The sequence below is a fragment of the Megalobrama amblycephala genome, linkage group LG16 (genome assembly GCF_018812025.1).
Source record: "Megalobrama amblycephala isolate DHTTF-2021 linkage group LG16, ASM1881202v1, whole genome shotgun sequence".
NCBI lineage: Eukaryota > Metazoa > Chordata > Actinopteri > Cypriniformes > Xenocyprididae > Megalobrama > Megalobrama amblycephala.
In genome coordinates this window covers 34,645,905-34,673,443 of record NC_063059.1, presented here as the reverse complement: position 1 = coordinate 34,673,443, position 27,539 = coordinate 34,645,905, and the positions used below count along the sequence as shown (strand labels likewise).

The 27,539-nt window shown below is 35.3% G+C and overlaps 3 protein-coding genes across 8 annotated transcripts in view; 2 read left to right on the top strand and 1 right to left on the bottom strand.

Annotated features, from left to right (window-relative positions):
• zgc:174895 (uncharacterized protein LOC100126024 homolog) overlaps window positions 1–14,880 on the bottom strand; it is a 43,449-nt gene extending 28,569 nt beyond the window's left edge. The window contains exons 1-5 of one of the 5 annotated variants that reach the window (XM_048161223.1): window positions 14,270–14,874; window positions 13,998–14,091; window positions 13,612–13,758; window positions 13,090–13,185; window positions 8,560–9,182 (exon numbers count right to left, since the gene is read on the bottom strand). In XM_048161223.1, the coding sequence (XP_048017180.1) occupies window positions 9,169–9,182; window positions 13,090–13,185; window positions 13,612–13,758; window positions 13,998–14,091; window positions 14,270–14,392 (474 nt within the window). In that variant the 5' untranslated portion in view covers window positions 14,393–14,874 and the 3' untranslated portion in view covers window positions 8,560–9,168. Of the gene's footprint in view, window positions 1–8,559; window positions 9,183–12,274; window positions 12,901–13,089; window positions 13,186–13,611; window positions 13,759–13,997; window positions 14,092–14,269 lie in introns of those variants that run through there. The other 4 variants (XM_048161222.1, XM_048161221.1, XM_048161220.1 and 1 more) reach the window with 4 other exon arrangements.
• On the top strand, window positions 585–9,289 carry rab34a (RAB34, member RAS oncogene family a). 2 transcript variants are annotated; one of them, XM_048161218.1, is made up of 11 exons: window positions 585–1,050; window positions 1,616–1,679; window positions 1,794–1,885; window positions 1,962–2,030; window positions 2,126–2,227; window positions 2,304–2,368; window positions 7,064–7,115; window positions 7,529–7,610; window positions 7,778–7,868; window positions 8,269–8,376; window positions 8,625–9,289. In XM_048161218.1, exons 2-11 carry the CDS (start codon window positions 1,626–1,628, stop codon window positions 8,690–8,692), a joined length of 783 nt encoding a protein of 260 aa, XP_048017175.1. In that variant the 5' UTR covers window positions 585–1,050; window positions 1,616–1,625; the 3' UTR covers window positions 8,693–9,289. The 2 variants fall into 2 exon arrangements, with proteins under 2 accessions (XP_048017175.1, XP_048017176.1); XM_048161219.1 differs by having other exon boundaries at window positions 601–1,050; window positions 1,965–2,030.
• A 5,618-nt stretch (window positions 14,881–20,498) lies between the features above and the next one.
• proca1 (protein interacting with cyclin A1) lies at window positions 20,499–24,414 on the top strand. The gene is made up of 4 exons (XM_048161636.1): window positions 20,499–21,104; window positions 21,204–21,336; window positions 22,437–22,571; window positions 22,668–24,414. The coding sequence occupies exons 1-4, from the start codon at window positions 20,582–20,584 to the stop codon at window positions 24,139–24,141; spliced, it is 2,265 nt and encodes a 754-aa protein (XP_048017593.1). The 5' UTR covers window positions 20,499–20,581; the 3' UTR covers window positions 24,142–24,414.
• Window positions 24,415–27,539: the final 3,125 nt, after the last annotated feature.

The following is a 27,539-nucleotide window of genomic DNA, read 5'->3' as shown; positions in this document are numbered from 1 at the left end:
ATAAATGTAGCCTTGGTGAGCAGACGAAACTTCTTTTAAAAACATTAAAAATCTTAGTGGTTCCAAACTTTTGGACTGTACTGTATATATATATATATATATATATATATATATATATATATATATATATATATATATATATGTATATGTAATGTAGTAATGTAATCTGATTACTTTTGGATTACTTAAAGGCCATATATATATATATATATATATATATATATATATATATATATGGCCTTTAAGTAATCCAAAAGTAATCAGATTACATTACATTTATATTGTGGTACTTGGATTACTGAATACTTTTTTTATTTAGTAATTTGTAACTGTAACGGAACACATTTTTAAAGTAACCCTCCCAAGCCTGGGTATCTTCAAAAATGGTCAATCATCACTCAGTTAATCACTTAATTATCTCATTAACCTTAACACCGCTTCAGTGTTCATTTAACAATTTTCAGTGTTCATTTAACACTCTTATTTAAACACTTTAACACTTGTGTGCGGTCTCACATATACTCCCAGGAGAGTTAATTTAACACTAGAGTTTTTGTTGTGTACATTAGTATTCCAATGTATTGTAAAGTAGCCTATTTAGATTAAGTTACAAAACTTGTGTAATCTAACAAAATACGTTAAGCATGTATTTTGTAATCTGTAGTGAAATGCATTTTAAATGTAACCTTCCCAAACCTGATTAATAAAGATGCACGGTAAAAATCTGCTGTATACGGACATAACCCAAGCCGAGGGCTGAAGGGGGCGTTTGCTATCCCTCTTTCCTGGTTTTGGTGAGGAGAGACCGGGGGATTGGAGGAGACGAATCCATCTGTATGCAGTTAGCGCTTCCGTCGGTGGGAGACTGAGTATCCTGCCGTTTTCTTTAGAAACTTGGAAACTGTAGGCGATAGATGAATGCTAAATCCACCTCACGTTTCTCTCCTTCCCTTTTCTTTTTCTTCCCCTGAACTTAAAAAGCGTTTCAAAGGCCATTGTCTCAGGAAGCGAGCGCTTTATTACACTCACTCACAGAAACAACGTCCTGAGGTAAGAAGCACACGTTTGTTTGTAGCAACAGTGTTGCGGAGCACGGATTGACTTTTGGAAGACTGGAACGAAGATTTTGTAGTTTGTACTTAAAATGTGACTTTTGACATATTTGTTTACATCAGATGAGCAATAAAACTCGTAATTAAGTAGCTATTACTGTGTTTAATAAGTCTCGCATATATTCTTAAGTACGTGTGTAAGCTCAAGTTGCACACATTGCACCAAAAGTAGATAAAAAGAGTCATCACAAATAAGGTCAAACACGTTTTTGACACAAATTAGGTGTTTTTCTTTGTTCTCAGATTTACTTTGGGATTAACGAAACACGGCTTAGTGAGTCATCACCCATGCTGCTATATAGTGACCAACTATTTAAAACCAACCATATTCGATGACAGTCACATTTACACATGCTAAACTAAAATATATGGCCTTGTTTTATTCCTGCAAGTCTCCCTCTCTAGAGCCTCATTCTGAGCAGCCATTACTCATTCCTTCCTTAACGGTGTGTGCCATATTACAAAACGCCAAGCTGTGATTCATAACTGTAGTTCTCCTGCAGGAACATCACCATGAGTGTGCTGCCCCCTGTACGAAAAGACCGCATAATCGGACAGCTGCCTAAGGTACATGCTTTACACACAATGCACTGATGCTCGTGGTAGTGCTTGTTCTGAAATTCATCCATTGGCCCATTTCCTCAAGTGCTTCCCGAGTGTTAATATTCACTCCTGTTGTAGTGCTTCAACAAAGGTGCTGCTTTGAACACAGACAATGAATTCCACAGCAAGGTGAAGACGGCCTGTCAGCAGCAGAGGACAGGAACCGTGGGGTGAGAAGATGTTATCTTTTGTTTTGTTGAATCAGTGGTTTATGCAGCATTGTTTTATCCTGTGCTTTTTGTTTAGTAGGTTTAAAATCTCCAAGGTCATTGTAGTGGGTGATCTTGCAGTGGGGAAAACCTGTTTGATTAATAGGTGAGCAAAGTTGCAGAATTAACCAATTATGTGTTGCTTTTAGTTAGTGTTTGGCTGAATATAGTAATTTAACCTTTTTTAAACTACTTTTTTAGATTTTGTAAAGATGTCTTTGACAAGAATTACAAGGCCACCATTGGTGTGGACTTTGAGATGGAGAGGTTTGAAGTTCTTGGAGTCCCCTTCAGTCTACAACTGTGAGTTTGAACCAGATTTTGTGACTGGAGTTATTTAGACAGCTATTTTAAAGACATTTTTGTGTTCATTTTTCAGGTGGGACACTGCTGGACAGGAGAGATTTAAATGCATTGCCTCTACATACTACAGAGGAGCTCAGGGTAACGAATGGTTAAAATAATATTAAATAACATACAAATAATATAATTTGTAAACTAATATTTATATTCTAATTTAATACATTATTTAATGTAACATAAAATTAATGTTAGTAATAATAATGAATAAGTTTTGGTCACACTTTATTAGTGTGGTTCCAATTAGATTAGGGTCCATTTCTCATTAACTAATTATTAACTATGACTTTTGCCTCAATAAACTCCTAATTACTGCTTATTAATAGCTAGTAAGGTAGTTGTTAAGTTTTGGTAGGATTATGGGATAATTATGGTAGGATTATGGGATATATCTCAATAAATCATCAACATCTAAACCTCTGTTAATTCTCATAAGAACTTATGTAGACGTATGACAGAAATAAAGTCAGTCTATTTAGTAATGATTGAAGCTGGTAATGTTTTGTAGAGATTGTGGAGTTGTTTAATCAGATCGTGAAAGATTTAATGTCTTTTATCTTCAATTGATTTCATCAAAGGCTGTGACTGAAGTCAGCTGTTTCTCTTTCCTTCAGCGATTCTGCTTGTTAACAGCAGGTGTTCATCATTAATGTTCAATCACCACTTAATTATCTCATTAGCTCTGACACTGCTTCAATGGTACTTTAACTCAGTTGTGCGCACACACATGAACACTAAGCAGTGTTATATAACCCAGGCATTTTTCTGCATACTATTACATAAATCTTACCTATTTCATTTACATATGACTTACAAATATGGATCACATTAAGTTTATTGGTTTGTTTATGTAAAAACTATGTAATCCAAATAGATGGAAAATTTGAATGTAATTCAATTACATAAAACTTAAATTTAGACTGCAATATTTTAAAGTCAGACATTGAATTTTGGTTGAAAATGAAAATCGGGTTGACGTCTAAATCCAATGTTGGGCTGACGTCAAATTTTGGTTGGAATAAACACCAAAAACATTCGTGATTGACCGATATTGATTTTTTTTAACCAATAATTTGTGTGTTTATGTGCCCGATAACTGATATGCAGAACTGATATTTATTTACTGTTATACTTCTGTTTTTGACCCGATTACAACACCACTGAACTGAACAAGCCATTTTATTTATAACAATCACTCCCTCCTTGCATAGAAAACAAAACAAATCTTATTTATACACCAATAAATAGAGGGGTCTGAAAGTGTACAAAATAAAAAGTGCACTGTTACTAAACTGTTTTTGTTGAAAATTAGTAGTCTTTCATGTTAATTTTAATCTTCATATTACAAAAATAATTTTATTTATAAAAAGCATCAGCAGCAACACTAATGTTGATAATAAGCAAAATAAATGTAGAATGTCTAATGTTTTCAAATGGAGAAAATAAATTAAAGACGGGAATCAACTTTGCAGAAATGTAATACTTCATTCTTAACTACAGTTTTAGTAGATTTATAAGCTGTTTGAAGGTGCCCTAGAACGTTTTTTCAGAAGATGTAATATAAGTCTAAGGTGTCCCCTGAATGTGTCTGTGAAGTTTCAGCTCAAAATACCCCATAGTTTTTTTTTTAATACATTTTTTTAACTGCCTATTTTGGGGCATCATTAACTATGCACCGATTCAGGCTGCGGCCCCTTTAAATCCTCGCGCTCCCTGCCCCCGAGCTCGCGACTCTAATACATCGCATAAACAAAGTTCACACGCGTAATATAACCCTCAAATGGATCTTTACAAAATGTTCGTCATGCATGCTGAATGCATGCTTCGGATCATGTGAGTATAGTATTTATTTGGATGTTTACATTTGATTCTGAATGAGTTTGATAGTGCTCCGTGGCTAACGGGCTAAAGCTAACATAACACACTGTTGGAGAGATTTATAAAGAATGAAGTTGTGTTTATGAATTATACAGACTGCAAGTGTTTAAAAATGAAAATAGCGACGGCTCTTGTCTCCGTAAATACAGTAAGAAACGATGGTAACTTTAACCACATTTAAAAGTACATTAGCAACATGCTATTTAAACATTTAGAAAGACGATTTACAAAAATCACTAAAAATATCATGTTATCATGGATCATGTCAGTTATTATTGCTCCATCTGCCATTTTTCGCTATTGTTCTTGCTTGCTTACCTAGTCTGTTGATTCAGCTGTGCACAGATCCAGACGTTAATACTGGCTGCCCTTGTCTAATGCCTTGAACATGAGCTGGCATATGCAAATATTGGGGGCGTACATATTAATGATCCTGATTGTTGCGTAACAGTCGGTGTTATGTTGAGATTCGCCTGTTCTTCGGAGGTCTTTAAACAAATCATATTTACATAAGAAGGAGGAAACAATGGAGTTTGAGACTCACTGTATGTCGTTTCCATGTACTGAACTCTTGTTGTTCAACTATGCCAAGGTAAATTCAATTTTAAATTCTATGGCACCTTTAATAAGAGTGAAGAATAATTCGCTGGATTAGCTTCACTTATTACCCACCATTTTGACATTCTTACTGTCACATGTCTACAGAAGTTCATATTTAAAATTAACAGAGGGTTTGATGTTAAGGTTTGGTTGAAAATGTTTCATTTGTCATTGTGATCAGTGTTTGCATTAGTTCGGCAGTTTGACTTGACTTTTTTACATTAGCTTTTCTCTGGCTGCTGTAACTGTGTTTATCATAGTAAGAACAGCAAGAGAAATTGTGTTCAGATGATTTTGTCTGCTTGATGATGATAAAGGCATAATCATCATGTAGTGTTTAATTTACTGATACACGCAGGCACTAAAGAATCAGCATATGAATCTAATGGACAATGTAGAATTATAGGCTTGTTATAACCAATTATATAAAATGATAGTATGTCAAATGATTAGACTCTGGATGATATCAGTGAATTTGACCACTAAATGATGATTATGTCTTCATCATCAAGTACACAACATCATCTGATCACATTTTCTCTTGCTTTTCTTGCCATAACAAACAGTTACAGCAGCAAAAGAAAAAAAAAACTAATGTTAAAAAATCAAGGGTCAAGAGCCTGTAGATGTGTGACAGAACTAAAATCAGTCTGGTTAGTAATAAGTAAAGCTGGTAATGCTGTTTGTGGAGTTGTTTAATCCTCCTCTGCTGAGATCTCCAGAGATTTAATGTGCTGCCATGCATTTCACTCCTTTTTAGGTTTTAGTTTTTTTTTTTTAAGTTTTTTTTTACAGTGTGGTGCTTATTCTAACTAAAATTCATCGTCTGTCTGATGTTGGAGTTTGACGTCAAACAAATGTTGGGTTTAGACATCAACCCGATTATCATTTTCAACCAAAATTTAACGTTTGGCTGACGTTTACCGAAGAGGATTAGGGCCAAGCAATAATAAAAAAACCATTTCGAGATTAAAGTTGTTAAATTACGAGAAAAAAGTCGTTAAATTACGAGAACAAATTCGTTAAATTATGAGAAAAATGTCGTTAAATTTCAAGAAAAAAGTCGAGATAAAATGTTGAGAATAAAATCATTAAATTATGAGAAAAAAGTTAAATTACGAGAACAAATTCGTTTAATTACGTTAAATTGTTCTCATAATTTAATGACTTTTTTCTCGTAATTTAATGACTTTATTCTTAACATTTTATCTCGACTTTTTTCTTGAAATTTAACGATTTCTTTCACGTAATTTAATGACTTTATTCTCAACATTTTATCTTGACTTTTTTTCTTGAAATTTAACAAGTTTTTTCTCGTAATTGAACGAGTTTATTCTCAACATTTTATCTCGACTTTTTTCTTGAAATTTAACGAGTTTTTTCTTGAAATTGAACAACTTTAATCTCAAGATGGTTTTATTTTTTTATTATTGCTTGGCCCTAATCCTCTTCCGTAGACGTTGGATTAGTTGTAGTCCAAAAAAATATATATATAGGCTACATATTTTATTTGATTCAACAGAGAATTTATAACTCATAAACTTTTAGGCTTTAGCAGACATGAGGTTGAGTAAATGATGACGGTATTTTTAAATTTTTGGGTGAACTATACCTTTAATGTTTTTTTTTTTATTAATATGGAAATATGTGATCATTTTTAAATAAAATGATACTCTAAATGAGAAACTAAAACTGCCAGTAGGTGGCAGCAAATGTCTAAATGAGTAAGTTATTGGCTGCATCTGAAATTGCATACTCTCTTGAGTAGATACTTATTTTGAATAAGTAATTACTAACAAAAGTATGTTCGATATAGAATGAATGTGTGTAGTATGCATGTAATCCAGGTGTAGCACATTCACCATGCTGTCATTATCATGTGACCTACCAATGTCAGTTGCGTTGGGTCACTGCCATTCACAAACCCTCTCCCGTGGCCTCATGGGAAAGTGTCCATTGTATGCAAACTTCAGAATCTCGCAAAAAAAAAAAAAAAAAACTGTTTTATGAGTTCTGTGAATTCAGACATGCTACTTTTGTCACATACTGTTTTTCACCCACTATAAAGTAGGGAAGTATGCGATTTCAGATGCAGAACATTGAATCATTCATTCATTTGATTTGTTCAAACGGCTGATTCATTCAGGAATGAAGTAAATGGCTCTTTTTATGAATGGGCCATTGAATCATTGGTTCACCCGATCGATTTGCTAATTGATTCGAATCAAGTTAACATGTTAAATCAACAGCCCTAATTTTGAGATACAACAATTCTTATTCTTTTTCATTTCCTGTTTCCAGCTGTAATCATTGTGTTTGATCTGACTGATGTGGCTTCACTGGAACATACAAGGTAATCTTTATTTTATTTTTTATTTTTTTTAAATATTGCTGTTTTTATTATAAAATCCACATGCATCAGTATTTTTTAAAATTCATATGCCCTCATTAACATCTCCTCCCCCTCACAACAATATTTCTTTTCTGATGACGAATGCACCGGCTCGAGGGCTGGCCAATAATCCCTCACCTCCAGCAATCTGTCACTCACATGAGATCACAGCAATTAGCAAACAACAACCATCCAATCACTGCCCAAAGGACAAAATCAATTCCCGCCCTACTTTTTTTTATAGTTCAAGATGCCATATCACTTAGATATACATCACAATATGAAGAAAAGACGATTGCAATTTCCGTTTCATGAAGACTTTAACAAATACACTGTGTGCTTCATACACTGAAATGTATCATTCTCTTCTCAAGGCAATGGCTGGAGGACGCAATGAAAGAGAATGATCCTACAAGTGTATTACTTTTCTTGGTTGGCACAAAGAAAGATCTGAGTGTGAGTGACCATTTTTATTGTATATCAACATTATATTATTTTATAATTCATAATTACAAAAAGAAAGTTACTTTTTGGCTCCATAAATGTTATTTCTATTAAAGTTCAAGGCCATGCATAATACAATATGTCTATATTTATGTCAAACCAATGTGTCTCTCTTGCAGTCTCCTGCACAGTACACACTAATAGAGCAGGATGCCATTAAACTGGCAGATCAGATGAAGGCAGAGTACTGGGCTGTGTCCGCTTTGACTGGTGAGTTCTTAAAGGGATAGTTCACCCAAAAATGAAAACTCTGTCATCATTTACTCAACGTCAAGTTGTTCCAAACCTGTATGAATTTCTTTCTTCTGCTGAACACAAAAGAAGATATTTTGAAGAATGTTGGTAACCAAACCAAAGTTTTTTTCCTCATACAATGGAAGTCAATGGGGCCCATCAAGTGTTTGGTTACTAACATGCTTTATAATATCATCTTAAGAAACTCATACAGGTTTGGAACAACTTGAGGGTGAGCAAAGGATGACAGAATTTTAATTTTGGGTGAACTATCCCGGTTTCAATTTTGCAGATTTTATGTATTACAAAGTAAAAACCTTAGATATACATTGCTACTGTTTATGTTGATTAATTATGTTTTTTTTTGTGACTGTAGGGGACAACGTGAGAGAGTTTTTCTTCAGAGTTGCATCTTTAACATTTGAGGCCAATGTCCTGGCAGAACTGGAGAAAAGTGGATCCAGACGGATTGGGGAAGTTGTTCGTAAGTACAATAAGGACATTATTATATCCACGGAATTTGATTGCATCATGAAAAGCTGGCAGTGACAGTATTGGTTCCTTGCCTGGGTGGCCTGAATTCATTAAACAACATCATTTCAGAAGAATAAAAAGTTATTACATTTTATAAAAGGTTATGAAACAATAAAATTCAGACTGATGAATATTACATATAATCAATACTGTATTTGCATTTAAATTAAACATGTAAACTTTCTTTTATTCACACAGAAATCAACAGCAACTCAAATAACCTGTATGCAACTTCCAAGAAGAAACAGTCTAACTGTTGTCAGTAAAGACTGACATTGTGAAAATGCAAACATTTGCACCAACATATAATGGTACCAAAGCAAAACATGCACACAAGCGTACATGAACGTACATAGGGAGAATATAAAAAGTGGGATGGACAATATTTCAGCCAAAGGTTTGTCCAGAGAACCGTGTGGTTTGTTATTCAGAGGGTGTAACTGAATATCCGCTGGATAAAAGAAAACATTCTTTTGTTGGACAACTTGTCCATTGCTGTGTTCTGTTTTCCCAGGAGTTCTATGCACAATTTATGCATAATAGTTATCAGTGATATTATATGGTGTTAATTACAAATACATTTTTATTTCACAGTTTTACTTAGTTTATAGTAAGCAGTGATTTTAAAAGGTACTCAAGAGGATCATGCATGAGTTGCACAAAAAGCAATAAACAGTGATAACTGTATTTTATCATAACTGTCATTTATCTTGAAGTTATATAGGAATTCCTTCATATAGCTTCAGTTGAATTTTGCTGTAAAAAAAGTATTAGGAGTTGTATTCATAGTTTTTTTGTGACTGACATTTTTATTCTAAATAAAATGCTTTTCCTTTTTCTTAATGAGCTGTTTAATGATTTATTAAAAAAACACACACACACAAAAAAGTCCTAATATTAACAGCATTGTCATATTACAGGGTTTCTGCCAGTCTTAAAAAGTCTTAATTCACCCCTATAGAAATTAAGGTCTTAAATCAGAGCATAAAGTCTTACATTTATAAAGTCATTTCATTAAATGTTGCATGCATGGCAAAAAAAAAAAAAAAAGAAATCTTCCTGTTCTTTTGTCCCAATACAAATATCTAAACACCTTTAAATCAAGATGCATTTATTTTAGATTCAAATGCAAAATGAAGTCTTGAAAAATTGAAGAAAATGAAGCGAGTTTATGCTTAAAACAAAAACAAATATCTGTCAGTGAGTTATGAAAATGTCCCTTTGAATTAAGTTGATTAATTTTAGCCCATTGGCAGATATTTGTTCTTGTTTTGATCATAAACTCATTTCATTTTGATCAATATCACAGAAAAAAAAAGACTTCATATTTTATATCGTTTTGTATCTCCAGTAAATGCGTCTTGATTTGAGAATTTAAAACATTTTCACTAGAAAAAACATCAGTGTTTTGCTTATACAACTCGTGTTTCTCCTTTGAACATTTACATTTAGAGAACTTATTGACATTGATTTCCCTTCAATTAATTCCTTAAATTTTCTTTAATTGGTCTTTTACATGGTCTTAAAAATGTCTTGAATTTATCTTCATGAAACCTGCAGAAATCCTGTGTTAATACTGTTCGAATAAACATTTAATTTAAATTAAATTCATCATTATTCATCATAATTCATCAAGTTAGAAATCTGGGGCCGTATTCACAAAACATTTTATCTTACCACTAAGAGTTCTCCTAAATAGCAGTAAAAGTTCTTAGCTAAGAGTTTTCTCTTAAAACCTATTCCCAAACCTGCTGAGACCAACTTTTACTAAGGAATAGACTGAAGTCTTAAGCTAAGAGTAAGGGCGGGGTTGACCTCGTTGCTATGGAGTATACACACAGTGATTGGCTGATGGGGGAGGAGTCAGTGATTTAATCACAGAAATATTGTAGAATGAGGTGTCATGTTTCCATATTAAAATAAAGGTTTAAAAATACAAACGTTGCCCTATTCAAAATAAAATGTTGCCATATTGTTGCCATAAAGGTTTTAAAATATAGGCTAAGTGTCACTAATTAAACTAGTATATACAGTTAATATATATATATATATATATATATATATATATATATATATAAATGTATTGCATTTAGGAAGAAAAGGTTCAGCACCTAAGGCTCTGTCGCTGTTGCCTCAGTGGTGTTCAGTGTCTTTGGGTGGATTAGGACTGTTTGTGATTTGGTCTTACCCACGTAGAAGGCAACGTTCTCAGGACCGTACGCAATGTTCCCTAAAAGTTCTCAAAAGGTGATGAAATTTCTGAACCTTTACAGAACATTCGGGACGTTCCTAAAACGTCTTCTTTTGGTAATGAAAGTGCTGCAGTTCAAGGTTCCTTATATGACTTTAGGGCAGGGATGGACAACTCCGGTCCTGGAGGGTCAGTGTCCTGCAGAGTTTATCTCCATCCCTGATAAAACTCACTTGCCTATAACTTTCTACTAATCCTGAAGACCTTGATTAGCTGGTTCAGGTGTGTTTGATTAGGGTTGGAGCTAAACTCTGCTGGGCAGTGGCCCTCCAGGACTGAAGTTGTCCATCCCTGCTTTAGGGGGACGTTCCATTTTGGTTATTTTATGGTCAAAAAAAGAACGTTACAAAGAGGACATTTGGGAAGTTATCAGAACGTCCTATAGTAATAGTCCCCTAAACATTCCCAGAACGTCCTGAATGTTCCCTGAAGGTCCACCAAATAACGTTCCCCAAACCTTAAAAGAACTCCACATCGTGACCGTCTCTGAACATTCTGGGAACGTTACTAGGTGACAGGTTGTCCTACTAAAAATTTTACGTTCCCAGAACATTCTCAGAACGTCCACTGTTATTAAGAACGTTGTCTAGTAACGTTCCCAGAATGTTTAGAGACGGTCACGATGTGGAGTTCTTTTAAGGTTTGGGGAATGTTATTTGGTGGACCTTCAGGGAACATTCAGGACATTCTGGGAATGTTTAGGGGACTATCACTATAGGACGTTCTGATAACTTCCCAAATGTCCTCTTTGTAACGTTCTTGCGCGACCATAAAATAACCAAAATGGAACGTCCCCCTAAAGTCATATAAGGAACCTTGAACTGCAGCAAATAAAGAGGACGTTTTAGGAACGTCTCAAATGTTCTGTAAAGGTTCAGAAATTTCATCACCTTTTGAGAACTTTTAGGGAACATTGCGTACAGTCCTGAGAACGTTGCCTTCTACGTGGGTAAGACCAAATCACAAACAGTCCTAATCCACCCAAAGACACTGAACACCACTGAGGCAACAGCGACAGAGTCTTAGGTGCTGAACCTTTTCTTCCTAAATGCAATACATTTTGATTTATAGATTTGAATCTACGATGAGACGCCAAAAAAATCTTTAACAAATAAATAAAGATTGTCTGATTACCTGTGGCAGTGGTTTTCATTAGTTCACACTTACAAATGATCGAACAGAGTAAAAAAACACACACACACACACACACATATATATATATATATATATATATATATATATATATATATATATATATAAACTGTATATACTAGTTTAATTAGTGACACTTAGCCTATATTTTAAAACCTTTATGGCAATAATATGGCAACATTTTATTTTGAATAGGGCAACGTTTGTATTTTTAAACCTTTATTTTAATATGGAAACATGACACCTCATTCTACAATATTTCTGTGATTAAATCACTGACTCCTCCCCCATCAGCCAATCACTGTGTGTATACTCCATAGCAACGAGGTCAACCCCGCCCTTACTCTTAGCTTAAGACTTCAGTCTATTCCTTAGTAAAAGTTGGTCTCAGCAGGTATGTGAATAGGTTTTAAGAGAAAACTCTTAGCTAAAAACTTTTACCGCTATTTAGGAGAACTCTTAGTGGTAAGATAAAATGTTTTGTGAATACGGCCCCTGAGTTACAATCTGATAGTGACCTCTACTGGTAATTTCGTGTAACAACTACAGACTATTTCTGACCAATTTGACTGAATGCTTAAAACAGGAAGAGTGTAATGGATCAAATCCATTTCAGCTTAGAAAGATCAGTCCTCACACGATCCATTCATCTCCACATATAAAAATACATGTCATAAGCTCTGATCATTTCTTACCTATTATGTTACTCCAAATGATTCAAGGGCTGATTCCCCTTGGAATCTCACATTTTTATGTGAATATCCTTATTTCTAACCACTGAAGTTCTAAAAAAACTCTAGGTATTGACTGTCTATCTGAGATTGCAGCTCTTTTGGAATGCAGTGGGAATATTTATAGTTTTCCTTTATCCACTTTCCTCCCTCACTGTTTTCAATGGCCACAGCAGCAATGCCTACAAAGAATAGAGAAATAATAGCACTCATTTTAGCTAGTTAATCGAGACTACTGAAAAGTGATCCTAATAGCTATTCATTCGACAGCGGGAGCTATTACACCCTCTCCCAGAAAGCAGCTGTCCAAATCCTTTGTGTTGTATCTTGCATGCCGCAACTAATGGAACAAGAATGTCAATAAGCTCTCACCAGTCGTATTTCAGTTACAATATTTATTTTGATAGTGTCCTAAAAGTCAATATCAAAGAAAGATAGAAAGGTTTTGGGTGGAGAGGGGGCAGTGAATATGTTCACCATGTCTCAAAACATACCTTTGCTTTTATTGTATTAGGTGTTTTATGCTTACCTACAACAGTAGCTCCTTGATTCTCCACCAGTTTGATAGCTGCTCTCATAGTTCCTCCAGTCTCAATCCACTGGTCTACAATAAGAACCCGTAGACCTGAAGTACATCATAACATATCTCAGAATTTCCCATTTTGCTGTGTAAAATAGGACAGCAGAGCTGATCGATATAAAATACTGCAAACATATGTAAAAAAAGAGGACTAATTTGATTGTGATGGCTTTTTCCATGTGGCCTTCAACAACATTATCAACCACACTCTTTAAAGTAAATGTTCTTTATTGGCATCAATGGTTCCACAAAGAACTTTTAACATCCATGGAACCTTTCCATGCCATAAAAGGTTCTTTAGATTTATAAAATGTTTCATCAAACTAAAAAAATGGTTCTTTTAAGAACTTTGCATTGAAAAGTCTTTAAGGAACCTAAAAATAGTTCTTCACTGTGAAAACCTGCCTTTGGAATCTTTATTTTTAAGAGTGGCATTATAGTGACAATATATGAGTTTGCATACATCAGTACCTGGCTTTAACACATCAACACGCACTTCCATGAGCTTCTCTCGTCCAGAGTAGTCGCTGTAGTCTTGAGTGAGAGTTTGAACACACAAGTGTCCTGCTTTTCGAATGGCCAAAAAGCCTTTTCCTAAACTCATGGCCACAGCTGACCCTGAAATTGGAGGAGAAAGTAAAAATGAAACTAAAATATTTTATTAATTGATCTCAAACCAGTGAACAGATAGGCTATTACACTAAGAAAGGCTTTACAGATGGGCCCTAAAGTATATCCCTCTCTATATTTAGCCTACTTGCCCAGGAGTTAAATTTACTTTTCCTGCAACATGTGAACTGAGCTAAAAATATTGTCTCGAGTTCAGACTGTCAGCTACAAAAGAGAAAGTTTTATACCGAGGATGAAGCCCATGGCATCTATTCCAGCCACCAGGTCAATGGTCTCATTTTGGAATGGTTTGAGAAGATCTTTTACACAATCTGACAGTGCCTGGATCAGCCAAGAGTAACAGAAAAGAGAGTTCAGAGACTTTAAACTTTAAAGCCCATGGTTGTCAACCAATTCTTACTTTACCTTCCACACCTCAAGATACATATTTCAAAGCAAGGTTATTCAGTAAAGTTCCTTGTACACTATAAGTTTTGCATGCAACAGAGTGATTGTTTACCTGTGAATTGCAATAGAGTCTTGACGGATCAAGCCATGCAAACTTTGGTCCCTTTGTGTTTGGTGCCATAAGAGACAAGTACCAGCCGTCTTCTCTCTTTTGGGGAACTGCTAAAACATCCATTCTGGAAAGACCACTAGACTTCTGAAAACTCACCCCGGTAACGGCGTGTAGTATTTGGTATCAGTTTTCAAGTAGTCTAAAGGGGGCGTTTGCATGTCTCTTCCAGAGTAGTCATTTAACCATTAGCTCCAAACCAGGCTTATTTAGACACTGGTCAGTGTTTATATTTAGGCTACTCACCATTTTAATAAATAATGAGGTAATGAGAAAATCTTTGCAATGCAACTAATGCCTGTTTTTCCCCTCCAAGTTACGACCTTATTAACATTAAAACACTGTCACTGTTTTTATAACACACGCATGTTTTGCTGTTTTTGTCAATTATCCTCTGAGAACTATAATGGTAGCAGTAGCCTAACTGTAAATGTGACTATTTGATAACTCATAACAATGCACTTAAAGGTGCCCTAGAACCAGTTTTTACAAGATAAGTGTAATATAAGTCTAAGGTGTCCCCTGAATATGTCTGTGAAGTTTCAGCTCAAAATACCCCATAGATTTTTTTTTATTAATTTTTTTAACTGCCTATTTTGGGCATCATTAACTATGCACCGATTCAGGCTGCGGCCCCTTTAAATCTCACGCTCTCCGCCCCCGGAGCTCGCTTGCCTTAAACAGTGCCTTAACAAAGTTCACACAGCTAATATAACCCTCAAAATGGATCTTTACAAGATGTTCGTCATGCATACTGCATGCATGCGTCGGATCATGTGAGTATAGTATTTATTTGGATGTTTACATTTGATTCTGAATGAGTTTGAGGCTGTGCTCCATGGCTAAAGCTAACATTACACACTGTTGGAGAGATTTATAAAGAATGAAGATGTGTTTATGAATTATACAGACTGCAAGTGTTTAATAATGAAAATAGCGATGGCTCTCTTGTCTCCGTGAATACAGTAAGAAACGATGGTAACTTTAACCACATTTAACAGTACATTAGCAACATGCTAACGAAACATTTAGAAAGACAATTTACAAATATCAATAAAAATATCATGTTATCATGGATCATGTCAGTTATTATCGCTCCATCTGCCATTTTTCGCTATTGTTCTTGCTTGCTTACCTAGTCTGATGATTCGGCTGTGCAAATATTGGGGTCATACATATTAATGATCCCGACTGTTACGTAACAGTCGGTGTTATGTTGAGATTCGCCTGTTCTTCGGAGGTCTTTTAAACAAATGAGATTTACATAAGAAGGAGGAAACAATGGAGTTTGAGACTCACTGTATGTCATTTCCATGTACTGAACTCTTGTTATTTAACTATGCCAAGGTAAATTCAATTTTTGATTCTAGGGCACCTTTAATGTGCTACAATAGCCTATTTGTAAAAAGTTGTTGCTGGGATGACAAAAAGAGTTAAACTTTAAGCATGTTCTGTTGTCAACATCGCTCGTCAATGTCAAAATATATATAAGGGAGTTGAGCTGTCTTTGGGTAGCTATAGGCGGCAACCAAGTGGATTGTTCCTGCGTAATGTTTCTTATATTGTGGCCTACAATAATAAGGCCTAAAAAAAGAGAGTAAAATTATGAACCCATACATTTTGGATGTGTAAATGCCAAATAAATTCTTTGGTTGCACTATCATCATGATATCAATCTGCAGTATCTCTCATGTTGCTATCCCCACACCGGAGTGCTATATGAAGAAAAAATAATATCCCTTTTTTTTTTCTTTTGTTTAACTTTAATGGCTCAGAAACAGCAGCAGGTATAGGCTGCTGTCACTTTAAGACCGAATGCAATATTGCAATATATTGACACACATCCATTTTTTTTTCAACTGTTTACATTCGGTAACTGACTGGGGAGCTGCGCTTCATTGAGGGAAACATGGATTCCATCATGTACTGTGACATTCTGAAGCAGAAACTGGGCCGAACGGCAAGATAATGACCCCAAACACACCGCCAAGATGACAACTTGCTGAGGAAGCTGAAGGTGATGGTGATGGAGTGGCCAAGTATGTCTCCAGACCTGAACCCTATTGAGCATCTGTGGGGAATCCTCAAGCAGAAGGTGGAGAAGCGCCATGTGTCTAACATCCAGCATCTCCGTGATGTCATTATGGAGGAGTGGAAGAGGATCCCAGCAACAACCTGTGCAGCTCTGGAGAATTAATGCCCAGGAGGATTAAGGCTGTGCTAGATGACAATGGTGCTCATTTTGGACACAGTTTTGACATGTTCACTTAGGGTGTACTCACTTTTGTTGCCAGTTATTTAGACAATAATGGCTGTATCATGTTGAGTTATTTTCAGAGGACAGTAAATCTGTACTGCTATACAAGCAGCACATTGACTACTCTAAAGTATATCCAATTTTCATTTCTATTGTATTGTCCCTTGAGAAGATATAATAAAATAGTTGCTGAAATGTGAGGGGTGTACTCACTTTTGTGAGATACTGTATGTTTTTTCAACTATCGTTAATAGCTTATTCTCTTAATATTCAACATTATTACATTAATAATGCGCCACGTCGCCGCATGTCATGCTTCTTTCAACAGGAGGTGAAAATTGAAGAAGTGAATTAAATTTTGGGGTGGACACCCCTCTGCACTGTAAAAAATGACCGTGATTTTAACAGTAAAAGACTGTAAAAATGCTGCGGTGAAAAACTGTCAATTGGTTTACAGAAAGTTTCTGTACTATATACGGTGAATAACTGTAATAGATCTAACGGTACATTTAATGTAAAATACCGTTAAATTCACAGTTTTTGGAAGTGAAAAATAACAATTCATTGTAAAATTTACAGTGAAAAAACGTAAATTGAGATTCCCACAATTCCCTGCGTGACACTTCACATTTGATATATTTTCGTTGAAATAGTTTTTCTCATTTTTTTCTAATCAGTTTAATCACATTAGGGTTTTATGTTACATCTAATGTTGTTAAATTAATGTTTATTGCATTTTTTAAATTTCATGCATGTTACCATGATGGTGTTTAGTGTGTGTGTGAATGACACTGTGTGCACCTTCTATATATTAGTATTGACCTTCTCAGCTTGTGGAAAAGCTGCTTGTGATGAACTTTGATTCATCATGTGACTCTTATCACCACTGTGACTGTCAGTGTATTATAAAGGTACAAAACAGATATTAGTACTTCATTAGGTTGGTAAATTAACATTATATCAGTTAATGAAATATGTTATTTTACCGTAAATTTAACAGATTTTTTTTACGTTGCTACTGTATTTTTTACGGTAAAGTTCTGGCAACCACAGCTGCTGGTTTTTTACCGTAAATTTTACTGGGATTTTTTTTACAGTTTGGCTCCTCCACTGGTCCCAACAGTCACTCGCGGACGCGGTCATCAAGCACATGAGCCAAGCAAAAATATAACAGATTCAGAAAGAGTAGGATCGCCCAAAATATGCTCTTAATAAATTAACAATCTCATCACACATCGGTTCTTCTTGCAGAACAAAGACGTGAAGTAGTTCTTCAACAGTAGAAAGAAATTAGGAGTGAAGATACGAAATAAGTGACTGGGATATAGTGACTTAAAATAATCACAATTAACTATTATTCACAAAAGTTGCTATATTATAGGACTCTTTTTTTTGTAACAGGTTTCCCTATAATTTTGGATCTGTTTCCCCTTATTTTATTGACGACTGTAAATTTTTCAGTAGTGTCGCTATTCGGGGTTACAGCAAAGCTAAAAACAACATATTTTTTCCGGATCAAATTCAGTTTTTTGGGGGGGTAAAACTTTACAAAAAGGTTAACTTTTTAACATTAGATAATTTATTAACTAACCATGAGCAATACATTTGTTACTGTAGGCTTTGTGTTAATCTTTGTTAACGTTAGTTCATAAAAATCCAGCTGTTCATTGTTTGTTCATGTTAGTGCATTAACTAATTTTAACATGATTTTAATAATGTATTAGTAAATGTTGAAATTAACATTAACAAAGATTAATAAATGCTGTAGAAATGCAGTTCATGTTAACCAATGTAACTAATGAAACTTAATGTAAAGTGTTAGGCCTACCATTATTTTTTATCACTTCCAACATAGGCTACGTGGATTTCTATAAGAATTTGTTAGCTTGGTGTTCTTCAGCATGTAAATTCAGTGTTGGAAAAAGCGGAATGAAAATTTAATGGTTTCGATATTGGTGTTTGAAAAATCAGTGAAAACAAAGCATGATCAGACGACTAAGCATCTTTATTGTGAAAGGTGCCAGGAGCCGCCCGATTTAACCTGAATTCACCCTATATCAAGGTGCTTTTTATACTTTAAGCTGCAACATTTTAGATTTATGCTGAGAGAAATGTGCTACTGTATCACAAACATTGTGGTGTTTCTAAATTGCACAGTGAGTTTTGATGAAATTGCAATTCGTCAGGTATGTGAAACACGCAGTGATTATCCTGGCAAAAGTTTTTAATGAGCATTAAATTAATAATACATCGTGCGGATTTTCCAACAATGTCGCATGTTGCCTCTGGTGATTTTACATCATTTGTTTCCACCCCCACCAATCCGATTTCCTTGCCAAAGCCCACTGTTGGACTCAGTGGGGGCTATTTGAAAGCCGACCATAAATATTTTGCATTTGTACATACCAAATTCCTCTTTTTTTCTTTTCTTTTTTTTTTTTTTTTTTTTTTTTTTTTGATAATTTGCTTAGTTCGATGTTTGAACCCCTTTCAACAATGTTCCACCAATTAGCAAAGGCTAATAAAATATTTCTGCAAAAATCGAATCTCATCTGGACTGGATTTTAATCATCATCATCATTATTTGTTCTTTTTCTTACTTTTTTTTTTTTAATAAACCAAATACTGCACTGGAAAACTAAATATTTAATTGCTTGATCGCAGCAGCCATGTATAATTGCAAATATAGGTCTATTTATGTGGACAAACGTGCATTCTCTTCATAAATTACTCTTATTTTTCACTTTGCTGGCGCCTACGTCCGTTAAAGTCCCAAAGTTAAGATCCATGTAACCATAGGAAAAGACTGACTGATGTTCAGTAACTGCATGGAGATCTTCATTGGTCTGCACTGAAAAAACCCACTGTTCCAAATTAGGTCACTACCCATTTCTTTTGTGAAATTAGAATGCCCAATCTCGTTGGGTCGGAAGAATCACCCCATCTCTTGTTACTATGGAAAGCGCCAAAGGAACCTCCTCCTTGCTGCGTCACCAAAGTAAATCTCGAGGTGTGGGGAGCGATGGGGTTACTCACGGTCAAAACACAGATATCCATTACACCCTCCATTCATTATGTAGGATTACACATTACGATGCTCGTGCACACAGCAAAAACGATTTGATTAAAAATATTTTTTTGCATTTCATTTAAAAGGATATAGTAGTTGTAAATGTGATGTGAAGTTTCTGTGAATTAGCTATTCAATTCCTTTCAGGAGGTCAAAATCATTTAATGGCTATATTCTGTCAATCATTTAATGATTGACCTTTATTTGCCTTTTGCAAATAAAGGTTTACGTGGGCGCTTATTTTAGTGTTGTAGGCTAATGAACTTTTAATGAAAGGTTGTGTGTGTGTGTATATATATATATATATATATATATATATATATATATATATATATATATATATATATATATATATATATATATATATATATAGTCTATATGCTACTTATAAGATCCCAATACTTTTGTTTGGAATTTCTTTGTAGAGTTCATGCCTAAATTTTCTTAATTCAAATGTCTTTTGGGCTGTTTTATGCTTGCAGTTGAAATATTAGCTTTCTATTGTCCTATAATTGAACGAATAAGAAGAAAATAGCCCAAAATGTGGTTTCAACAAAGCATCGATTTACTTTAAATAACAAAACAAACACCTTTTTGTTTGTTCCTTTTTTTGCCTTGCAACATTTCCCTCTCTCAAATAAGAAAAATACGAATTTGCCTTTTGCAAATAAAGGTTTTTGCATAAAAATAGGCAATCATTGAACATTCACTGGCCACAGAGACGAAAGGAGGAGGAAACAGATGCACATGGGGTATATTCAAGTTCATTGGATGAGGAAAGGGTTAATTAAATGACAGACCCCTCCCATTATTGACCGGCAATATATTAATCCCCACGACAGACCGTGAAAGAAGCCGGTACTCGTTGAACAGGAGAGGCTGCGGTGCTGTCTGAGACTCCGTGGTGCTGAAAGTGCCGCCCGCCGCGATGTGGTCCGTGTTTTTCGTGTTTCTGTCTTATCTAGACAGGAACTTTGTTAAAGGCGAATTCTTAAGTCAAGCTTTAGATGCCGAAAAAGAGAGCAAAGAGCTCTTTTACATGCTCAACAACACTCTTTGCGCCAAAAGTTCAGTTGTAGGAGAGTATCACCTCCATCAGGTTACCGATGGGGCTGAAGAGGTCCGCTCTGTGCATGACTCTGAGGGACGCCTGCTCGACTGCTCTGTGATCCAAAACCAAATGCAAGTTAAATCCTTCATGCATGTTTGCAGACTTGGTCTAAGAAACCAAATGAGCTCCGATTTGAAGATGAGTTTGACTGGGGTGTCCGAAGCGAAGGCGAACTGTAAGAAGTTGAAATCAAAAGGCGTGATTGCGAAAACAAAACAAGCGAAAGAGCCGAAATCTGATGCCGCGAACAATAAAAAGACGCGGACCAAGCGAGGCTTCACTTATCCCGGGACACTTTGGTGCGGTGCAGGGAACATCGCAGATCATTATGATCAGCTAGGTGAGTTGATTTTAATTCACTTACTTGAGTTTTCCGGACTGTGACAGGTGTTTAGGCATTTTGAAATAGTGCATGTGATTTTTTTTTTCTCCCCACCAGGCGAATTCGAAGAGACCGACAAGTGTTGCCGAGTTCATGATCACTGTCCATACATCATCCATGCGTTCTCCTCCAAATATGGATACACCAACTTTAAATGGCACTCCCTTAGCCACTGCGACTGCGACAATGCGTAAGTTTAATGTGGTCCAGAAATGTATGCTTGATAGCTGACAGCACTGTCCTGCAGCAAGTGATAGCCTACTTCATTTAAAAATGTTGGGTAAAAAACAACCCAAATTGGACAAAGCCAGGGATTGGGTGGTTTTAACCCAGCGGTTGGGTTAAATGTTTGCCCAAAGTGCTGGGTAGTTTTATTTAACCCAACTATTGTTTAAAAATATATATAAAACATACTAAATGTTTGCCCTGCTGGGTAGTTTTATTTAACTCAACTATTATTTAAAAATTACTGTATTGCTTGCTTAAAATGAACCCAAAGTATGCTGAAAATTAACATTTAATATGTTTAATAAGTTTACTGAATAATAATTTGTTTATTGTTTACTAATAAATGTTCACCTTTTGATTATTATTGTTGCCTCTAGTAATTTTGTGTCTGATTTTTAATTTCCAACTTATTTTGGGTTCATTTTAAGCAAGCAATACAGTAATTTTTAAATAATAGTTGAGTTAAATAAAAACTACCCAGCAGGGCAAACATTTAACCCAACTGCTGGGTTAAAACAACCCAGTTGCTGGGTTTGTCCATTTTCAACCCAAATTGGGTTGTTTTTAACCCAGCATTTTTTAGAGTGTACTTAAAAAAATATACTATTGCCTACATTTCGTTTTTATGAGGTTACATTTGTATGAAAATGTTATTTATTTATTATTTTTTTTAGAAAAATAATATTTAATGGTAAGGCTAAAGTGATGAAAAAACTGACACTTGTGCAAAAATATAAATTTTAACCTAAGATCTTGATGACGTTAAAGTGAAAGAAATGTTGCTTAATGTGGAGATGTTAAAACAGTTAATGCCACAAATAAACTGTTATTCAACACCAAAATATATATTACAATCAACATATTATACATTAGGTTACACCAGCAAAGCTAACTTTAAGGGATAGATCAGGGAGAAACAAAATCAAGTTAATGACTGCAGCAGATTAACACTTTTTTGTATGTTTTCAAATGAAAGTTTTGTTTAAACCGATGTGAGCTGTGGAAATGCTCAAAAATCAAACACTTTGAAATCATCTCCATATATCTATGTGCTTCTTACAGCTTAAAGGAATGCCTGAGAGATGTAAATGACACTTCATCCCGAGTGGTCGGACAGGCCTTCTTTAATGTGATCGAAGCGCCTTGCTTTGAATTTTCATTTGAAGAACAGTGTGTTGAGCGTCATTGGTATGGGGTGTAAGTATCAAATTCTGTGGAATTATAAATTCTATTTTAAGCTCCGGTGTAGTAGCCAAATTAATGCAATTCTTGCTCTTTTTTTCCATCATTAAGGTGTAAAAAGTATGACAGAGTTCCCATTGCAGTGATTAAAGAATCAATCCCTTATGATTTCGGGGGGATTGATGTCATTGACGTATTGACTATCGCTCCTCCAAAGGACAAACAGTCAGACAAAGAAAAGCAGAACAAGACTGAAAGTACAACACAGTCGACATTCTCAGAATCAAAGACCGCCGCCCCCGAGGAGCCCTCGCTTACAAATGTGGTGACAGCCGCGGAGGATTTCATTAAAGTACTTGCCACGGTCTCCACCTCGCAAAGCTCGTCCACAGACGCAGGAAAAGGAGAAACTCAGACAGCAGAGAGGAAGAGGAAGAAAAACTCTGGCAAAAAGAAAAAGGAGAACAAGAAGAAAAGAGGGAAGGGTAAAGGCAGGAAGAAGAATAAAAAGCTTGACGCCGTGTTAAAGGTTGATGAAGGAACGTCCGGCGCGCCGTCGACCGGTCCAACAGAGGAGGTCATGGGTAAGAACAACTTTATGGAGGAATCAGCGAAAACAAATCAGTTTGGCAGTAAAGAAAACAATTTCATGAACACAGAGCTAGACTCTGTAGGAAATGGCCCGCTTTCTAATAAGATGATGAGAGATGATCCTCAGAGGACAATGAATGACAATCGAGATGTTAGCATTCCCACTTCAACAAAAACTGATAAAGAACCAGAGATTGTAGAGCACAGACAAGCAAACAACACAGAGTTAGCCTCTTCCTCGCCTACAGCTCAGGTTACTCTAGCTGTCCGTGATAAGACCAGAGCTAAGCTCAGACAAAGAGGCGGGAAGAAAAAGCTAAGAAAAAACAATCCTTCCACAGAAGATCATTTCAAGAAAGAATCACTCTCAACAAGTCCGACCGAAGACGTTAGCCTCGCAACGTCAACAACCGGGAGTCCCATTGATGCTGTAAGAACACAGTACACGGAAGAAAAGGGACTTGTAGTCACTACACAAAAAACACCCATTGTTAGAACCGGAAGGCCAAGTTCGAGGCAGAGAGAAGGAAGAAAAAGAACGAGGAAAATCATTGCTTCCTCTACAGAAGAACCCCCTCATGAAATCAGCTCTCAGGATCCTCTAATGTTCACAAGTTCTGCGACCGTCGGGCCAACTGACATGCTAGAGAGACTGGGACTTGAAAACCCAACGGAAAGCTTCACATCATCAACGAAAAACGGACAACAAAGTTTGAAGGACACCAAGGGAAGAAGGAACAAACATAGACGTGTAGTTAAAATCTGCTATGAAGCTGTTTTGCCTGACGATACAGACACAACACCCCACCCGGCCCTGATCGAAGAGGACACTGCGTTTCAGCTGAAGGATCCTGAGATAAATACGGCATCAATTTTTCCCCTTGTACAGACTTACACTCCGCCCATGGCAACCCGCAGACCTAGGAACACGAAAATGAAGAGAATCAGGGAGCGAGGAAACCGAGAAAAGCGTGGAAAATTTAAGAGAGAGTGATATTCAATAAGCTCCACATTTTATCTTCTAGGCTGCCATACGATATGCAGCAAATCTGTTTTAATAAGCAGCATGTTTTTACCTACTCTGTTTTTATAGCTCCAATGATGGTAGACTGACAGATCGGATCAATTTTATAAAGTATGTGTTTCTCGACATGATTCCTGAATAAAGTAAATAAGAGCACTGGTGGTTCTCGTATATCGTCGTTTAAGAAAACAATCCTCTGCTACACAGTATGGGTTTTGTTTTTAATAAACAGTGTTAAGTGTACTTCCAGGTGACCTGATTATTTACAGTATTTGCCCTCCTGTATAGAGCATTTATGATGGTTTTTGTTCTAGCACAGACTTTGGCCCTTCATTTTGGCCATTTGCCAGTGGACTTAAGCAGAAAGGGTCACATTCTTCTCAAAGGATAATCTGGTTTAGGTACCTCACCCAGCTTTCGACTTTAAATGAGTATTGTAACACTGGACTCAAATCTCCCATCAGCTGACCCTCACATGCTCTTGTTGGAAAGTGAAGCCTTTGCAGAATCGCAGTCTGAAGTATGCAGGGGAAGATGTATGTGATTTAAGCCACAGTGTTACAATAATGCATATAAAGAATTATTTAATGTAGAGGCTTGGACATTTATGTTCAATCAGGGTGTGAATTTTTAGGGTTTGGGGAGGTATGACCTCCTAATTAAGACTTGAACTATTAAGGTTGGGGCTCTTGAAAGTATATATGCTTCAAAAGGGATTTTAAATGTTTCAATAACCACAAAAGTTAGTCAAGGTGTATATATAAAATTATATACATACATACAGTGATGTTTTGCTCAGGCCATAATATGAATAAATATGGGTGATCCCTCATATGAATAGTGGAAATCCCACAAAGAACGTGTTGCACATATTATATATATATATATATATATATATATATATATATATATATATATATATATATATAGAGCGCATTTAAATCGAATTAATCACGATTAATCGCATCCAACATACACAGACATGCACGCACACAGACACATATATAATATATATAAATATAATAATATATGTATATAGACACATATATTACATATATTATGTAAAGACTTTTATGTTAGATGCGATTAATCAATTTAATGCGCTATATATTAATCTGACAGCACTAATATATACGTATGTATATAATATATAGTGCTGTCAAATCGATTAATTGCAATTAATCGCATATAAGTCTGTGTTTACCTAATATATGTGTCTGTGTGTATGCACGTGTCTGTGTATGTTGGATGTGATTAATCTATTTAAATTAATGCGATAATATATGCACAACACGTTTTTTGTGGGATTTCCATTATTCGAATGAGGAACCACCCAAATTTATTCATAATATGGCCTGAGCAGAACATCACCCCATTTTGCATCACACCAACTTCCTCCTCCGTGACCCTGCTGTACTCAGCAGTTTCAGAACGAGCTCAAACAATGTGAAGTCTCATACCAGCTCCCTGGTTCCCAGACATGGAAAAATAATCCAGCATTCAGAGGGTGTAGGCATTATGAAGTAATATACAATAGTATCACTTACAAAGCATAAAAGGCAATTCACGACTGATTCCACAGCGTTTCGTGCTGTTACGGTCATGAAAATGGGGTTAAGAGGGCGGGACAGTGTTCCCATGAGAACAAGAGGCTTTTGCTGAGTAACTGCACGTTCTGTCCACATGCTGAGATGAGACGGGTCATCTAAAGACAGCAGAGGAACTGGAATGAAGGTGAGGGGGTAATAACTAATGGCTTAATAACTAAATAAATCATTTTTGGTTTAAAGCAAGAAAATTGTAATGCGCTTTATCGTTTTAATACTTTAATGGCAAAACAATGAGCACTTCATGCAAAGCCTTAACACACATATACTGTACTTGTCTGGACTGAACATTTCTGGTTGCTAGGTAATTTTTCTTGAGATGCCAATCATGCATGAGGAGGAGACACTGGGCCAAGAGCTGCAACAGAGCCTTAAAACTGATGCAAGAGCAAATATCAGTTTAATGATTATCATGTTGATCATAATGACACTGGAAAGCAGCATTTATATTTTAAAACCTTTCATTACTATACGAAAACAAGGTGACAGACTCTTTCAGTAATTTCAACCATATACATCAAGTTAAATAATTTATTAAGGATTTGTTTTCAGTTCTTGGCACGATAAATGCTGGCAGTACTTTCAGTACTTTTCAATATTCAACAGCTGTCACGCTTGATTTCAGAGAAAAGCAGAAAAACCAGAAAGAGTAAAGACCTACCTGGTAGTTTCTTCACACACACACTTAAGGAATCAAAATACAATTCATTTTAAAGAGGAAGTTAGGTCTAGTCATGGATGTAATAGCACTGTCCATTCAAAAATATGATGAGAGATGATCATGTTGTTCAAACTCGCATGATTTTCTTTACCCATAAAACATGTCTGAAAAATTGCTGTTCTTTATGGAAGAGGATTAGGGCCAAGCAATAATAAAAAAATAAAACCATCTCGAGATTAAAGTTGTTAAAATTCGAGAAAAAAGCTTAGATAAAATGTTGAGAATAAAGTCATTAAATTTCGAGAAAAAACTCGTTAAATTTCAAGAAAAAAGTCAAGATAAAATGTTGAGAATGAACTCGTTAAATTACGAGAAAAAAGTCATTAAATTACGAGAATAAACTCGTTAAATTATGAGAATAAACTCGTTAAATTATGAGAATAAACTCGTTAGATTACGAGAAAAAACTCGTTAAATTTTGAGAAAAAAGTCGAGATAAAATGTTGAGAATAAAGTCATTAAATTACGAGAAAAAAGTTGTTAAATTACGAGAATAAACTCGTTAAATTACGAGAATAAACTCATTAAATTTCGAGATAAAACTCGATACATTTCGAGAAAAAAGTTGAGATAAAATGTTGAGAATAAAGTCATTAAATTATGAGTTTATTGTCAACATTTTATCTTGACTTTTTTCTCGAAATGTAATGACATTTTTCTCATAATTTAACGAGTTTATTCTCATAATTTAATTACTTTATTCTCAACATTTTATCTCAAATTTTCTCGAAATTTAATGACATTTTTCTCATAATTTAACGAGTTTATTCTTGTAATTTAACGACTTTTTTCTCGTAATTTAATGACTTTATTCTCAACATTTCAATTCTCAAAAAAAAAAAAAAAAAAAAATCAAAATACTGCACTTATAGTTGCACTTATATACTTAAAGTCTTCAGAATGCAAATGTTTTGAAGATTTTTTATCATTAATTCTTACATAATTTGTTCACTTGTAAACATTTTTCACTATGTAATGCTAACTAAATATGACTGATTCCACAAGTTTTTTTTTTTTCAAAAATGTATGCTGATGTCATG